The sequence below is a fragment of the Sceloporus undulatus genome, chromosome 5, assembly GCF_019175285.1.
Source record: "Sceloporus undulatus isolate JIND9_A2432 ecotype Alabama chromosome 5, SceUnd_v1.1, whole genome shotgun sequence".
NCBI classification, from domain to species: domain Eukaryota; kingdom Metazoa; phylum Chordata; class Lepidosauria; order Squamata; family Phrynosomatidae; genus Sceloporus; species Sceloporus undulatus.
This window is the reverse complement of record NC_056526.1, coordinates 182,415,702-182,433,107: the sequence shown is the minus strand read 5'-3', so window position 1 is coordinate 182,433,107 and position 17,406 is coordinate 182,415,702. Positions and strand designations below refer to the sequence as shown.

Here is a 17,406-nt window from a genome sequence, read left to right as displayed (position 1 = left end):
TCTATGGAATCCAAGGAACTGTAGTTTTACAAGGTCTTTATCCATCTGTGCCAAAAAGTACTCATGCTTCACAAAACTACAAATCCCAGGATTCTGTATGAAGGAGTCATGGTAGTTAAAGTGTCAACCTGCATTATTTCTGTAATGCAGATGCACTCTGAGCCTCAGGATGTATTTTTTAAAAAAGTTATATTTTTCAAATGAGACCAATGTATTTTGAGCTAGAAATCAACCTGCAGGCATAAGCTCTGGAGACACACTTTTTTTTGGAAATCCCTGACAGTTGATATGAAATTGCTTTTCTCTCCTAGTGGCCACACAAATATTTCTTAGCCAGAGCTCTTGGGGGTAATGTGGGGATTAATAGCTTAAAAAAAACAACAACCCCACACACAAAACCTGAGACCCATTCTGTCTCTCATATCTGCTGAATCAAGTGCCAGTTCAACTCTTTGCAGCTTCTTATAGTAGCAAATCAGCAAAACCCTCAAGTAGGACTGGAAGGCAGAAGTCTGTGGTGCTTGTTGCAATTAGAGTGCACCTTTGCTATCCACAGGGGAATTCGTTCCGGATCCCACCGTGGATAGTAAAAAATGCAGGACTTTAAGTCACGTTCTTCTCAATGGCTGATTGTGTCACCACCGCGTGTGTGTGCACCCATTCAGAAAGCCGGGGCTTGCCGTATACAGAAGCTCAAACCGCAGATGGCAAGCCTGCGCTTGGTGGGGGCACACTGTAATGCACTTTTCAGATGGCCATCAAGCCTCTGTTGAAAAATCTCCAATGAAGGAGATTCCACTGCTCTCTGAGGCAGCATGTTCTACTGCCGATATCTCATGTTTAAGATCTGTTGATAGCAGAGCTTGGAAAAGTTAATTTTTGAAATTACAACTTCCGGAAGGCCTAAGGCAGCATGTAGACTTAGCGTTACATAAAATAATCGCAACTGTGTGCATTTTATCATTCTTATGGGTCTCTTTTCAACTGCTGCCTTCCTTGCAAGTTAGGATTCCTCACCATGTTGATAAAGCAGATACAGTACTGCAAGCTGTGAATAATCCATTAGGCTAGGTGTCTAGCAATGGTCAGAACCTACCCTGTATGGCACTTGAGTGGCATAATCATCCTTCCTGTCCTCTGAGAGCTACAAATCAAGGATTTATGGCTCTTCCATCTCCTGTACATATATGTCTTGTGGCAACCATGGCAAGGACCAATTTCATTGTGCCAGTACTAAGATGTGTCAGCCTTGGTGGTCATTTTACTGGCTTCCATTAAAAGCAAGCCTATGTAAGATAAGTGTTTGCTGATTGGGGAGGGGATTTTTGTGCTTTATTTTAATTGTTGTTTTAATTAATTTTACACACTATTGTGGAAATTGATAAAAAATGTTTTCTGTAAATAGGTAAAATAAATGGCCAGTATTCTACATCAAGAGTCTGTGTGGTATAGTGGTCTGAAAATTGGACTAGGACTTTTCGAGACAAGGGTTAGATTACTTGCTTGGCCATGGAAGCCCACTGGATGACCTTGGGCATGTCACACTTTCTGTGTTCCAGAAAACCCCATGATAGATTTGCTTTAGAGGTGTCATAAGTCGGTTTGTGGGGGTCAGGCCAGGAGAGGTAACTAAGGAGGTTATTGCACTGTTGAAAAAAGCGTCTTACTTCTGCTGAATTCTGTACCCTGATGTTATCGCACGGCTTTTCTCCTCAAAACTACCATCCGGGTACAGCTCCAATTCGGGTCCCTGAACTCGCTTCCATGGCCATTTTTCAAACTCAGAAAGCTCCTGACTGCCAGAATGAGTTCAGGGAGCAGCATTCGAGCCAGGCTATACCCAGATGGCAGTTGTGAGGAGAAAAGCCATGCGATAACAGCCCAGATGAAGCTTGAATTCAGCAGCGGTAAGATACTTTTTTCAGCAGTGCTATAATCTCCTTAGTTAAGTATACTTAGCTAAGCATCTGATGTAAAATACTGCCATTAAAAAAACAATGCAAAAACAAATTTCAACCCCACTCCAATTGTTCACTTTCATTCTGGGTACATATCCTTGCATGATAAGACTTTAATAAAACTTGTGATGGTTATATCCTGACTGTGTTATTTTAACAATAACTCATTTTTTAAACTTTCCCAACAGCAAGTCCTTCTCTCTCTTGTACTTCTTCTTTCTGCAGATTGTCACCCCCTGTGCAACCAGTGTGTGGCAGATCTCCAGAACACAGGAAGTATCTGCTTGAAGTGCCAAAATACCGGTCACTTGCTCCTGAAAGATCTCTGTGTACCTGAATGCCCTACAGGATACTACATGGTTGGCAGAGCATGTCAAAGTGAGTAATGTCTGAAAAACAGTGGGAGCAATGGAGCAATTTGTGTGTGCCTGTGAATATTGCACTGGATAAATAATGTTCCCAGAGTAGGCAAGCATTCATGGAAGTCTTAATGATGGAATTATTCATAAGAACCTAAGGTGATTCCTGCTGAATCAGACCAAAGGTCCCTCTAGTTCAGCATTGTGTATTCTCCAGTGGGCAACCAGGGGCTTGATGGAAACCCATAAACAAGATGTAAACACAGCAGCACCTACGCACTGTTGTTCCCAGGTAGCAAAATCTGAGGACCACCCAATAAAATTTGCAGAAGCATCTGGAGACATGTTTCAGGGTGCTCAGTACATGAATGATTTATTGATAAAAAGCCCAACATCTTTCAGCCTATATATGTTTTCAGAGGCCTTCTTCAGGGGCAGTTGAGATGTAACTTAGAAAATTTTGGAGCTGAAAATCTCACATAATTTACACAGTGATTAGTACACAGAGGCATACTCCCAATGCTGGTGTAAATATATAGATTTCATTATAAGTAGCCATTGATAGTTGATATGACCTGTTTTCAGATAATTTGCTTCAGAGGTTACTGTTTCCACCTGTCTTCTCCTCCAGAGTGTCATCCTTCATGTAAAACGTGTTTGGGAGGAGGCCCTCTCTCCTGCACCTCCTGTGACTCCAGCCTCGTCCTTTCTCACCTTGGCACCTGCATCTTGGCTTGTTTCCTTGGGTTCTACAGAGATGAGAACGGGCATTGCCAATGTATGTATTTTCTTGGAATAGTTCATACTGAGTTTCTTAATTACAGTACCTTGTTCTATGCTTCTGAAACAGTGGCTGAGATCTTATGTCAGGCTTTCTCAGCATAACTCTCTACATGTGGAATTATGCATTTATTGTGTTGCACACATCTTATACTCAATGGCAATGTTGTGCAACTGAATGATCAACTGAATGTGGATTGACTTGCACAATCATAGAATCATAGAATTGGAAGAAACCATGAGTGCCATCCAGTCCAACCCTCTGCCATGCAGGAATTCTCAATCAAAGCACAACCGACAGATGGTCATCCAGCCTCTGTTTAAAGACCTCCAAAGAAGGAGACTCCACCATCCTTGAAGGGAGTGTGTTCCACTGTTGATCAGCTCTTACCATCAGGAAGTTCCTGATAATGTTGAGGGGGAATCTCTTTTCCTGTACCTTGTATCCATTGTTCCGGGTCCTATTCTCCAGAGCAGCATGTGTCTGCTTCATTCTGATACTACAGCCGTGAATGGAATCTGGACATTCTGCACCAGACAAAATGTCCAGTTGTTTCCACAAAAAAACCCTATACATTGGTGAAACATCAAAAGGATTCTGACCAATTTGTTATGGAAGAAATCGTCTAAGCAGAATTGAGAGTCGGGTCTGCTGGTAGAGTGCCGTGTGACTGGCAAAGCAAGGACAATGTTTTTATCTTCCTGTTGTTTGACAATTCCAACAATAGAGACTGTCTCTGCTTTCTTCTATGGAGGCTTTTGATTTTGCTGTTAACTGCTGAGTTTTAATCTTTCAGATATAAGCTAAATCAAATGGCTAATCCAAACTATAGTAGACCCATTGAATTAGTGCTGGTTGCTATGTATACTGTCCCGGTGTATGTGAATCACTGAATGATGTAAGTAATTGCAGAGCTTGGAAATATATATATATATATATATATATATATATATATATATATGGAGGTCTTGCCATGCTGGTTGAGGGATTCTGGGAATTGTAGTCTAAAAAGTAACTTTTCTGAGCAGTGGATCCTCATCTATAATTTTGAATCTGGCTCCACCTGAATCTCCCCACCCCATTTAGGTTTAAACAGGAGAGGGTTCCTGTACCATTTATGGTTGTGTAGAAGAGAGTATGCAACCAGTTAACAAGCAACACTTGCTGAAATTCCCTGTTCTGCACAATCATACAATCTGGCAACCCTATTCCACAACCAGTTAGTAGACCTTAGGGTTCTAATGGGGGGAAAAACAGAAAGTTTTCTGAAGTCTGAAGTTTACTCTCTCCTGGTCTGTAGCTAAAATATAAACAAATACTATCCTTTAAAACTGTAGAACAAGCCATTCTAACTCATCTAATCCCTAAGGAACATTATTGTTGCTATGAATTCCACATAGGAAGGTAGGTAGACTGGCCTTGGGAAAGTCACACTCTCTCAGCCTCAGAGGATGGCAATGGCAAACTTCCCTCTGAAGAAACTTGCCAGGAAACCCCATGATAAACCCCTGTGCAATCTAGTGAGGAGACCTTATGATCACCATAATTTAGAAAAAACTTGAAGGCATACAACAACAAGAACAAACTATGCAGGAAGACGGTAAAACAAGCCAGTCTAGTTTCCTGGGGAGCATTATTGTTGTTCCACATAGTTAAGGATGTCTATCTCCAGTTCTTTTGTTTTGTCAGGCAAGAATGGAAGATATTCGATTTTTTTTCTTCTCGCTGAGCAAGATAATAAGGGTTACATTTTTAAAAATAATTTTTTTACTTTTCAAGTCTTTTTTGTGCAAATTTCACAAAACTTTGTTGCCTTTCAGACTGTTAGTTTTTACACAAAAACAGTGTTGTACCAAATCAGTGCAGAGATTTGTGAGAAAACAATGTTTTTAGCAAGGCAAAAAACTTTTTGCAAAATTTTCACCAAAAGTCCTGAAGGGTGGGAAATCTCAAAGGGAATAACTTTTTTTAAAAGGTGGCTTCATGAGAAAATGGGAATGTATTATTTACATCCAAATGCATATATCTTCATCATATTGAATGTGCACATCTGTGCTCACATGCACAATTGTCATGATGAAGCATGGCAAGAGAGAGTTTGGGAGTTCCAAAGTAGAAAGCCAGCTTTTTCATTAAGCAGAGACAAGTGGCTGCTTCAGGCAGGAGGTTCTGCATGTCCCAATGTTGATTATCAATTAACCAACTTTATTACAATCACAGATCCATCATAAAAATTATTGATTTTTAATTAAACAGTTTAATTATTCATTATCCCTTTTGCTGTCCCCCCCCCCCCAACCAGGGCTAGGGATGTGTGAGAAGCATTTGTGGAGTTTTATGGTCCATGAGCCACAATAATTTAATTGGCTTTGGTTATTATATCCTTTGACCCAGGTGGATGGGTGGTGGGTACTGTTTTCTACTCTGCCTCAGGCAGGTATATGTCTTGGGACACCTCTGAAAAGGGTGAATGGCACAATGACAGGAGAAAGAAAAGGAAGATTGGCAGGGAGACTCGGTGGAGTGGCTTACACAGGTCTGATGCCATCTCTTAGATACAGTTGTAGTACATAATGTGTGGAGCCAGTTCCTGTGATGGCCATATGGTCCATGTAGGTGTGAGCGAATTGCTGTATAATGACTTGTGTATGAGTCGACCTCACGTATAAATCAAGGGCAGTTTTTTGGGGCAAAATTATGGATTTTGATATGACTCTTGGATAAATCAGACTTAAGGGGTATATAACAAAGGATGTAAAGGATGGAACAAATGATGACAAAGAACTTACAAAATTTGGTCAGGGATAACTGTTAGTATGCACCCTAAAGGCTGGATGGAGAAGGGGGAAATAACACAAATGGAGGCTGCATAACACAAATGGTGGCTGTGCAATGTGCTGGTGTGGGCAACCAAGACTGGGCAGTGCTAAGAAAATGCACACATGTCAAAAAGGCTGAAAAGGAGCTGTGGGAATGTGGTAACTTTGTCTGAATTTAATCCAGAAAAGCTGACAAACATACACAAATTTCTTATTCAAATCCCTCAAAGTCCAGTTCCTCAGCATGGGAATAACATTGCTGGAATTCCCTTCTCTGAGTAGAGTGGCAAAAGGGGAGATCTTAGTCAATCTTGGAAGAACCTAAAAGAAGCACCAACCCCCTCTGCTCTCTCTGTGGCGGGGTACAGACCGTCAAAAAGAGGCGCCTCCTCGGCGCCTCTCTTTGCTGCACAGGAGCGCCGCTGCCTACATACGGCGCTGCGCAGCAAAGAAGGAGCTGTAAAAAGTAAAGAAGGAGCTGCCACAAAGCGCCAGAGACAGCTCTGTTACATCGCAGCTGCGCAGCGCCGTTTTTAGGTGGCACAGCTGTGACATAATCATTGTGTGCACCATTTGTATGGTGTTGTGCAACTGCGGTGTGCTGATGATGTGCTAGGGTTGTGGGGTGTGTGCACGCGCCGCCCCAAGACAACCCTAGCATGTCATGGACGTGCTGCAAACAGCCCGTCTGGGAGGGTCTGTGCTTCTTTGAGGGGAAGCACCAAAGAGCTGCTGCCATTTTCTTTCCCAGGCATTCAGTGCCACGGCGGGGAGACTAGAGGGGGCAGTGCTTCTTTTAGGTTCTCCTGGGATGGACTAAGGTCTTGCCTTTTGCTACTCTTTTCAGAGAAGGAGATAGTTCCTTAGGTACAGTGCTTACATTGACCTGTGATAAGTCGACCCAGGTTTTTTAAGGTTGATCTTTTGACCAAAATTTCTGGATTTATGCATGAGTATATACAGGAGATGAGATAGGGAAGCAAGAGAAACTATATACAAAATCCACAAAAGAGTGATACTTGTATTGAGCAATCAAAATGCAGAAAATATATCATCTAAGCCTTTGAAACTTCACTGGATTCTCTTCATCAAGCAAAAGATGTTAAAAGTCATACAGGGGAAGAAAAATGATGTTAGTCATAGATCTATATTTTGTATCAGTTCTTGTTTCTGTTGTAGTTCAGTTGTTCTGGTGGGCTCTCAATTCAGGTAGAGGTCACTCTCCTACTTGGCCATGTGGGGACCAGGGACAAAGGTCAATAAAAGACAGGTAATAACATTTCAGCTCCATTAGCGATAGAAAAGTAACTTCTCTTGCGATCCAGGGAAATAGCTCTGAAATGGCTACTGATGGGAGGGAATGATTTTCAGGGTAGAGAGGAAATAATCAAAATGTCTCAGAAGGCTTTTTAAAAAGGAATCCATGCTGTGTTAAAAACATTTTCTTTGCAGAGAAATTGCTTTTAACACATACTTTAAAAACACAGTAAATTTAGCTGAGAAGTGAGAGTGCTCCGTTCCTCGATATGTGACATTTCAAATCCAGAACATCTCCCAACCCTGGAAGTCTGCATTCCCCTTTACTGATTTGGGCATGATTTCTGACTCTCCATTTCCTGCAGCCCTTTAAATAAGCCCATTAGAGTGACCAGCTTGCCATACCTTTTAGTAGCCCACTGGGATTGCCAGAGGAGCTGCATTTCTGGGCTGGATGTGAACAAAGTGGCTTCCTCCTGTCATCCTGCTTGGTTTCTGTGTTGGTTGCAGAATGGGGACAAATTGCTTCAGCCCATCTCTGCTAGCTTGTCTTCTTTTGCCAGCCTGCATGAAATTTATGGTTGCCTGTTGATAGATAGACAGTGCTTAAATACCAGACTGCATTAGTTGAAAGTCAAATGGATGACAGTATTTTTACTACCTTGTCCACCTTAACAGGTGTTGAGCAGAGTTAAAATGTTTCAGGCTTTCATTGTATTTATTTTCCTTTAAACTTTACTGTTGCTTGTTGCATTAAGTGCCTTTTGACAGAGAGGCTGGGTCTAAACAATAATACAATTATTATATAATACTCTACAGTCAGCACTTTTTTGGATATATATATATTCTGAAAAGCAAACCTTGATTTTGCCATTTAATATAAGGGACACAATTTTACTATGCTGTTGTATTTAATGGAACTTGAGCATCCATGGATTTTGGTATGCATGGGGTGTCCTGGAACCAAACCCCAGCAGATGCCAAGGGCCCATTGTATAATATATTGGGACAGGTGTTTCATATGAATTTTCTTTTTGAGTAGGACAGCATCACTGTATTGCAGGAAACTATGTTTCAGCATGGTGAACATCAGCAGAACAAACCATGGTTCTTCCCACCCCCATTCCTGTACAGCTCTTGCTTTCCATTTTGTTTAACTGTGGTTTGTCATATCTTCTGAGGTGATAACCTGTGGTCAGTATTAAGCAGGATTTATTTAATAGAATCCATCTTCAAGTTGTGTTTTCTGGAGCTAGCTTTTAAAAGCAATCATAATTAATGTTAACAACCTCTAGCTGTGAAGGTGCTCTTCTGGTCACTGCTGAAACCTGGACCTCCTGGACCACCCACAAATTAAGAACCTGTGTTTTCAGGGGGAGTATAGCTCTGTATGACAGAGGCTGAATCCTGATTCCCTCATCTGTCTTTTGACTGACCAGGAGCACCTCTGACTTGTCTGATTAAGTTTCAGTTTGTTCACCCTTGTCCAATTCATTACAGCTATCAGGCCCTGGTTTAGCACAGTAACATCTTCCTCAGAGTTAGGTGGAAAAGAGTAATAGAACTGGGAATCATCAGCATTGCAACTTGGTTAGTTTTATATCTAGTAAGTTAAATTGATTCAGTAGGTCTGTTTCAATTAAGACTAAGAGATAGGTGTAGGCCTTTGATTACAACTCCCACCTTCCTTCACTATTGGCCAGACTGGCTGCAGTTGATAGAAGTTACCAAAAATACCTGGAGGAGCCCAGGGCAGAGAAGACTTTACTAAACTTTCTGTGCCATGAAAATACAAATATGTCTTTAGAGACTGGAAGAATGGGTGGTTGCAGGTGTTATGGGCTTTATCTTTAAAAACAATGTTTATGCTGTAGATGTGATAAAATGTTGTTGCCCACCTTGGTTTCCCCCCCCTCCACGAAAAGGGAGAAGTCCAAATGAAACAGGAATGTGCAACTATGGTCCTGTGGGTGTTTATGGTCTATAATTTCAATCTGCCCTATCTGGCATAGCCAGAGGTGTGGTATTATGGGAGTTACAGTCCAAGGGCCACAGTTGTTCAGTTCTGAAATAAAATGAAAACCTGACCATTGGCTTCAAAAGCATTAAACAATGTTTAATCTGATATGATACATATATAATTCCAGTGTGGAGTAGATTGAGAAATGTATTATATAATGTTATGAGATCTCACAAAAAATCCATTTACATTTTAAAAAATGCTTATATCAAGCAATGCAAGTAAACCATACAGAACAAAGGCAACTCTTTCTTAGCTTACAGTGTACAGTTTATTTTGGCTTTTTCTTGTCATTTTTGAATAATGTGTAACCGCTGCGTTTTGAGGCTTGCAAATGTACCTCATCACACATCCAATTATTAGCATTTTCTTCGCACTGGTAATCCACACATCTTTTTAGATGTGTTGCAAATGTTAATTAACATTTGTGACACCCCTCTGGAACTCACAAAATGAGTCAGATGCTGTAGCATAGAAAATTAGATATATAAGAAATTTTTAGATAGAGAATTGGTTCTGGGGTGGGTTTTGGTGGAAAAAAGTTGTGTACAGTACACAGTGTACTTAAAGCTTTGTACAAAAGAGACCCCAGTTTTTGGAGTGCCATAGCATGAAATTCCTGAAACCGTGGCGGGTTACAGACCACCCGTTTGGGGTGGCCTGTAACCGGCCCTTTTCCCGCTGTATCGGGGCCTCAGCTGCCACAGTTTGAGACTTTTTCTGCACAAATTTCACACATGGGTTGTTTTTGTTTTGTTTTGTTTTAGCACAGGAAATAGTGTTTCCTCTGCTGTAAACTGCAGTTTCTATGCAGTCTCTAAGCAGCAAAATTCTGTATTCTTTGCTGTTTGCAAACTACAGCATTTTTTGTGTAGAAAATAACATAACAGTACAGAAAAAAATATTTTTTGTCCAGAAGAAATTGTTTCCTGTGCAGAAAATGTTGTTTTCTGAGAGTGACACCAATCAAGTCACTCACTGAGCTTCATGGCTGAACAGGAGTTTGAACTGGGGTCTTCCTAGTCATAGTGCAGCACAGGAAATACTATACCACACATGCAACATTTATATGTATATTGAAATTTTAACAGTAATTTGCATACAGTATAGATAAAAATTAGGTTACTGTTACTTGACTGTCTATTGTGTATTGTGGATGGAGCAGTCTGGAGATAAAAATATGACAATTTTCTGTCCTTTCAGTTGGCCACATGGTGGAATCGTCTCCATTGTAGAATCAAAGAACAACTCAAGTTTGTCTTTTTTTTAAAAAAATCTTCCTCTCCAGCTTGCAGTGATGCGTGTCTGAGCTGTGATTCAGCAACCAGTTGTACGTCCTGCAGAGACCCCTCAAAGGTCTTGCTCTTTGGGGAATGCCAGTATGATAGCTGTGCGCCACAGTACTACCTTGACTTCTCCACCAAGACCTGCAAAGGTAAAAGAAAGACACAGATGTTTTCATGTTAGATCATATTAGCAAGGATTAGCTGGGCTTAAAAGTGTAGTTTAAACCACAGTGGTGTGTTCTCTGGTGGTCTTCTTTTTCCCTCTCTTTCATTCCATGCCCTATTTTGCCTCCTTCAGATTTTTCCCCCGTTATCTACTGTCATGGGCTTCAGCTTCCAGTAAAAAACAAGATTATTGCAAATCCTTTCCGTGGCAAATGATTGAGCGAGTGAACCATCGCACTCTTCCAAGGGTCCAGATTTGTAATTTGTGTCTGCTAGCAATTCAGCTGAATGATGAGTGAACTTAACTTTCTAAATCCTCCCCACACCCTCTTCAACGTTTATATAAGATTTTGTATATTAAGTGGAATTTTCTCTTACAAGATATAATTTAAGAATTATATCTTACAGGGCGGAATATACATATTTCAAGATGATTGGTGTTAAAGACATGTGCTTTTAGTGAATCCTGCCTTTTCCATGCAGCATGCTCTGTGAAGGAAAACTGGCCTTGAGAATAGTGTTTTGGTTGTGCGTTTTTCAGATTCATACAAAGATAATGTGTCAAATACATGTTTCAAATATATCATCTTTACCAGAGATTTCAATCTGTGTACCTCTGAGCGTCTACTGTATTAGCTATCTTAAGACAATTGCTGTGCTAGTATTCTTTTCTGATCATTGAGAGGAAAGTCCAAGGTTGAAGCAAATTGAAAATCAGAAACAGGAGCCCATGATTAATATGAAGCTGTTGGCCTATCGTCTTGTTACATCAATTTTTGAGAATATATAGACAAGCAGAGATCCAAATTTACTGAAAGCTTTTAGAAATGAAAAGAGAGGAGAATTAGGCATGGCAACTATTTCCTCTTGCACCCACTTTAAAAAAATATATCCATCAACCTCTACATTTTCGGATTAATATAAATCTACCTATCCTAATTCCAAAACTATGGTCCAAAGCATACTGCAGAAATAATCCCGTTTGAGACAGCTTTAACTGCCCTGCTCAATTCTAGGGAATTCTGGGAACTGTAGTTTTGTGAAATATCTAGCTTCTGTCAAAGAGCTCAGAGTGGCACAGAGTCAGATGTTGCTCTGTATTCAGGAAGATTTTGGAATAATGGTAGTTGGAGATAGCACTGTGTAGTGCTTTTTGTCGTATCCAATGCCTCCATCCCTTCTTCATCTCACTTTGCAGATTATAGGCCCCTTTGGCCAGGCACAATATCACCTCTGAGTGTTGTACAGCATCAAGTGCTTTCCTGGTGCCAAATGAACGTTTAACAGTATTCCTAATTGCGCAGTTCTTTCCTGTACCTTGTGCAATTATTATGAGCCTCTCTCCCAGGAGGTCTCTGCCGGCTGCCTAGAGCAGCGGGTGAGATGAGGAACGTCTCTGCCTTCCCATTATTAACTTTGCGCTGTTCTCTTCTGAAATTCATTTTGACTGTGAGGCAATGTCACCTTCATCGTCAATTCGGCCTGCTTAATTAGCATCGCTTGTGGGAAATCCCAGAAGCCTCCAGGAGTGGAAGATAAAGAGATTTATGGTTTCACCATGTGCTGGAATACACCAGCGAGCAACATGTGTTTAGGTTCAGTGTCATCCAAATGCAGCCATAAGAACCTGCGGGGACTGAATTGTGATTGCTCAGCTGGACCTTTGAAGAGCAGCCACCCATGCCTGTGTTTAACATAATTGGGAAATGTTAAACCCCAGAGGAAAAAATCATGTTATTCTAGGACAATCTCCTTAGGCCTTTTCTTCCCTCTTTTACATCTGTTCTGCTGTTCTTTCTCTGCCCTTCAGTTGCTCCACAGCCAATAGCTGTGTGGTGTGTTATAATGGTTGGCTGTGAGGCAAACAAACAGTGGTTCCACTGGCGACATTTTGTTTTGTTTTTCTTTATCCCAAGAGTGCGACTGGAGCTGCAATGTCTGCAGCGGCCCCCAGAGTAATGACTGCTTGCAGTGCATGGAAGGATACGTTCTCCACAATGGTGCCTGCTTGGAAAGGTGTCCACCAACTTTTTATAGTGGATCTGAAATGTGCCAGAGTAAGTCTGCATGACTTTATGTATGGGGCAGAGCTTGGAAAAGTTACTTTTGGGGGCCACAAGACCACAGAACTACAACTTCCCTCAGTCAGCATGACCCCAGTGGCCATGGTGGCTAGCGGATATTGGGAGTTCTAGTCCAAAAATCATTTTTCAAGACATGTGTATAGGTTCAGTGTGGAATGCTACATGGTTTTTGGTTTTTTGTGTATCCATCCACTGACAAGTACTATTATATACATCTATTCACTTTTCATTGGATTAATTGTGTTTTGGGTCCCACATCTGGTGGCTTCCATGTTAGTGAATCTGCTCTTGGTTTGGTCCAGATTTCAAGGATCTATCCATGGTGCTGAACTCTGTCCCCCAAATAGTTTCAACTTGCCCAGAAGCCAAGGAACAAGATCCTTCTCTGCCACCTGACAAACCTGGGGGCAATTTTGCTTCAGTCCCAGGCAGGTGAGCCTGTGGGAGTGACAGAACATGCTAGGCCTGACCTTGGACCTTCTGCATTGGCTTAGTCATGAAAAGCCATGTGATTGGGATTGTATGGGGTTGAGTATTGGCAACAGCAAGTGGGTGTGTTGAGGGTTGCAAAAACAGCTGAAGTAATAAGCATATGAGCTAGTCTGTGTATGGTGCCCTGAGCTTCTCGGGATCTAGATGCAATGACAAGGTATGACAGAGAAGGGAGATGGGGAGAGATACTGTGTTGTACATTTATGTCTGGAAGAATCCATTCTGAAGTTTTGTGTCTGTGGCTTTTTAGGATGTGATGATGACCATTGTCTTCAGTGTCATGCTCCCAACAAATGCACCCACTGCAAAGCCCCGTTCTTCCTCTTGGGATCACAATGTGTCTTGGCATGTGGGAAACGATATTATGCAGACCATGGAGAACAAAAGTGCTCAGGTGAATAAAGTTCAAGAAAATTTCACAGACAACAGCTTGAGCAAAAGAAGTGTGGGGAGGGCAGAAAGACTTTTTTCCATTGTGGTGGGAAACTTAGGGAGAAACGAGATGATACATTAAAGGCATAGTATCTGTTTGGACTTGTGTATCACTGACCATTAAAAAAAAACACAACACTGATTTTGCTTTTGAAGAAGATGCCATTAATAGTGTTTGATCTTCCTTTAAAAGGCTATGCCATTTTCTTTTTCATGCTAGCTTGCCCAGAGGGATGCTTGGAATGTGATCAATCAGGTCAATGCCATATCTGTGATACCACTATGTTTCTTCAAGGAGTTCAGTGTGTTTCCCTTTGCAGCCGTGGCTTCTATGGCAATCCACAGAGCAGGGAATGTAAAAGTGAGTATCTTTCAGAATGCTTTGTACTTGTTGCCTCCCTGTCTCACCTACAGGAGTAATGAAATACCTCACAGTTTGTGAGGAATGCTGATCACAAGAGCTCTTGGTTTAAAAGTCTCACTTCTTGGTATCATTGCTGTTCCCTGGGAATTGTAATTCTGTGTGTGGTTATATGTGCTGGGGAAGAAAACCTCTGACAAAGTTATCTGTTTCTCTCACAGACGGCAGTTCCCAGGATTGCTTCAGGTGAAGCAAAATAAATATACAGTGTAGATAGTGAGCAGCAACTTTGGCCTCTTTATAGGCTATTGACCTTATGTGTATCTAGCCATCACAGGTTAGAATGGAATACAGTTCCCAGAATCATCTACTCAACATGATCAACAGCCATACTGATGGGGGGAGGATTCTGGGAGTTGTACCCCCAAAAAAGGTTTCCATGCTTCTCTTTAAAGCCCTATGGGTATTATAGTTAAGGTGTTGAAAACACTCTGTTGGAGAGCCCCATTCCCCACCTCTATGAACTATAACTTCCCAATTGTTTTTAGAATTAATCTTGACAGTACTTTTTCTTGTTCTCATTTTAGATATGCTTGTTTAACCGTGGCTATAGCACTGCCCTTAGATGCATTATGGAAGAGCAAGTGTAGGTTGGGATATAATTATAGGTTGGGTGGCATTGGTCACAGCAACAAGTGCATATCTGGTCCATTTGTGGGAGAAATCTATTGGTTAGTTGCACTGTAAAAGCCCTATACTGTAATAACTATTGATGAGGTCCATGTCTTATGTATTAAAATACCGTTTTTCTTTGTATTCCTTTAGCTGTCATGAGCTCTCTGATTCTCAAGACAAACAGCTCCCTCAGGATTGGAATTGGTGGGGTGAAACCACTTGATGTCTCCTTTCTGGGGATGCAGGCCCTTGGTGGCTATGATGAAGATCTGTTAGTTCATGTGGTAGGCCCTCCTGCCAATGGCAAGCTAGTGACAATCACTGATGGGAAGGAGACAGTGCTGAACCAGGGTGATCATTTCACTGGAGAGGATGTGAAAAGGCAGAGAGTTTTCTTTGTTCATGATAAGAAGAAAGCCAGGTAATTTAGTGTTTCTTTAGTCTTGCCATGGATAGAGTGATGCTGTTAGAGGAGACTTCCAAATAGCACAGATTGAGCTGGGTTATTTAAACTTCCTCTTCCTTTCCTGTTTTTAGGGTTGCAGAGTGGAAAAAACAGGACAGGGCTCTTGTACCTTTAACAGAGGTCAGAGTTCAACATTTTAAAAACCTCTGTTTGCATTAAAAATTTACAGGTTTCTGGTCCTTAAGACTCATATTTTGGGGTGGGACAAAGCTTGAAAATGGTGTCATACCTCTTATAATATCAATATGTGTGCACATTTGAAGGTGGTCTGTGTCTGTGATAAGATTTTTTTGGCCTGCTATGGTCTCTAATCAAATATGTTTGGCAGGTTTCTGGAAAAATGTATTCTCTCCATGTTCTTGTTGTACTTGATAGATCAGTACATGTATCTGTATTCCTACCTATAAGTGATTTCTATTTCTATAACTTTGTTTTTGTGGGATGGCTTTATACAGGAATGGCCATTTTTCTTTAAAGATCAGCTATCAACAGTTCTTCTCTGAACCAGAAACATTCACAGTTCAAGCCCAATCAGAACAGGTAACATGGAAGAGAGCAGTGATTATTTTTTGCAATGTGATTATAGTTTACAAGTTTGAACAGAAAAAGATATAAAAAGATTTATAGATTAGCTTCATGCTGGTTTTGGCTTCTTGCTGTGAATCTGTCATCATAATTCACGTAACCCTAACCCTACACCAACCCCCCTAGGCATTTATTATACTTTGCCTTCTTTCCTATTAGTTTTCTTTTTGGTTCTTGTCCATTTTTCATAGATAATATTTCTTTTGGACCAGGCCCAGATTATTAACAAGCCACTGGGGAATTAGTTATTTACTCTCTCCCACCAATTTTTAAAAATCTGGTTTTCCCTTTCCAGCAAGGAATGTGTTCAGACTACAAAACTGGACCAATGCTGAATGCTAGATATCAGAAACTGATGATAGAATTGCACTTTAGGACTTACACATGCCTGGAAAAGTATTTTCTCTAGTAATCTCCAGTGTGGCTCTATGGTCAACCTCTGGCAGAATTGCGCTGAAGGACCTAGAGATTCCTAGAGAGAACATATTAATCAAATTCACAAATAATCAAATCCACAAAAGTCAAAGCTGCAGATGTGAATGGCCAATTATCTTACATCATATTACAATTGTAATGTAGCCTTTTTCGGTCTTAGTTATTGAAGGAAAGGAGATACTTACAAATCATTCATTATTTGTCACTATTTACTTTATAGCTCTGCAGCTGGTTACCTATTTCTCCATTCCCTAATAATTCCTGGTGCTTAAGAAATTGAGTTTTGTTGTTCTACTGGGCTCCTTTTCTCTTCTTCTGCATCTCTTCCCAATATTTTTGGTGATACTGTGCCTTCTGACCTCAACACTGCTTTCCTTTCCTTCAGCTACAATTTCATGCTTCTATACTAAGCTGCTTTCTTTCCATTTGGAAGATATGTGTGCAGTAGTTCTTCCCTAGTCATTATCAATAACCTCCCCATGTGTCCTTCACCATGTGTTATTTCTAGCATAAGGCATGCTGAGAATTGCCTTCCCAGTTCTTAAGTGAGACCTTGAACGGCTGACATACACTTTCTAGTTGAAGAGGCAGATACATCAGCCATTGCATGGCATCTCACAAAAAACAGTGTTTCCTAGTTCCTTTGGAAAAAAATTCCCTTACATAGCAATGCCAGGTGGCTTTCAATATAATCCATAGAGTCAAACACAATGGAAAGATTCCTTCTCTTCCTCCTTCACAGAGGGAAAGTTTCTTAAATGAATAGTGCAGGACATCCTTTACAAAAAGGGCCAAATTCAATCCCTGGCAATTTCAATTCAATGTCCAGGTAGCCGGTGAGAGGAAAAGCTGCTATCAGTAGGGTGTACCATGCTAGTTTAGATATACTAATAATCTGGCACAGTATAAAGTCCTCAGTTTGTATGATCCGTGCATGCACAGCCATGCATTATTATTAAGCTATGAGAACAGTGATCATTCCTTTGTCTATGGAGAGTTGGCCAAAGATATGTTAACACCCATGGTGTCCTCAATTCTCACCCGAGTGATGGTTTATAGTACTTAAAAGGGACCAAGTTATTCTGACAATGAGGCTGAAAAATGCCTCATGCTCTTGGTAGTGGTCAAATACAGTATCAAGATAAATACTTTGCTCCCCTTTCATGGGAGCCCAAATTTGTCACCATTATATATTGAGGTAGAAACAGATAATATACACATTGTTATCAAT

The 17,406-nt window shown here is 40.8% G+C and overlaps 1 protein-coding gene across 2 annotated transcripts in view; it reads left to right on the top strand.

Annotated features, from left to right (window-relative positions):
* FRAS1 (Fraser extracellular matrix complex subunit 1) overlaps positions 1-17,406 on the top strand; it is a 326,081-nt gene that overhangs the window by 199,436 nt on the left and 109,239 nt on the right. For both annotated transcript variants that reach the window (XR_006104125.1, XM_042469094.1), the window contains exons 20-27: positions 2,184-2,336; positions 2,949-3,095; positions 10,483-10,629; positions 12,562-12,702; positions 13,472-13,615; positions 13,874-14,014; positions 14,840-15,110; positions 15,611-15,695. Coding sequence is in view for 1 of the 2 variants with exons in the window: in XM_042469094.1 (XP_042325028.1) it covers positions 2,184-2,336; positions 2,949-3,095; positions 10,483-10,629; positions 12,562-12,702; positions 13,472-13,615; positions 13,874-14,014; positions 14,840-15,110; positions 15,611-15,695 (1,229 nt within the window). In the remaining variant the exon portion in view is untranslated. The remainder of the gene's footprint in view (positions 1-2,183; positions 2,337-2,948; positions 3,096-10,482; positions 10,630-12,561; positions 12,703-13,471; positions 13,616-13,873; positions 14,015-14,839; positions 15,111-15,610; positions 15,696-17,406) is intronic.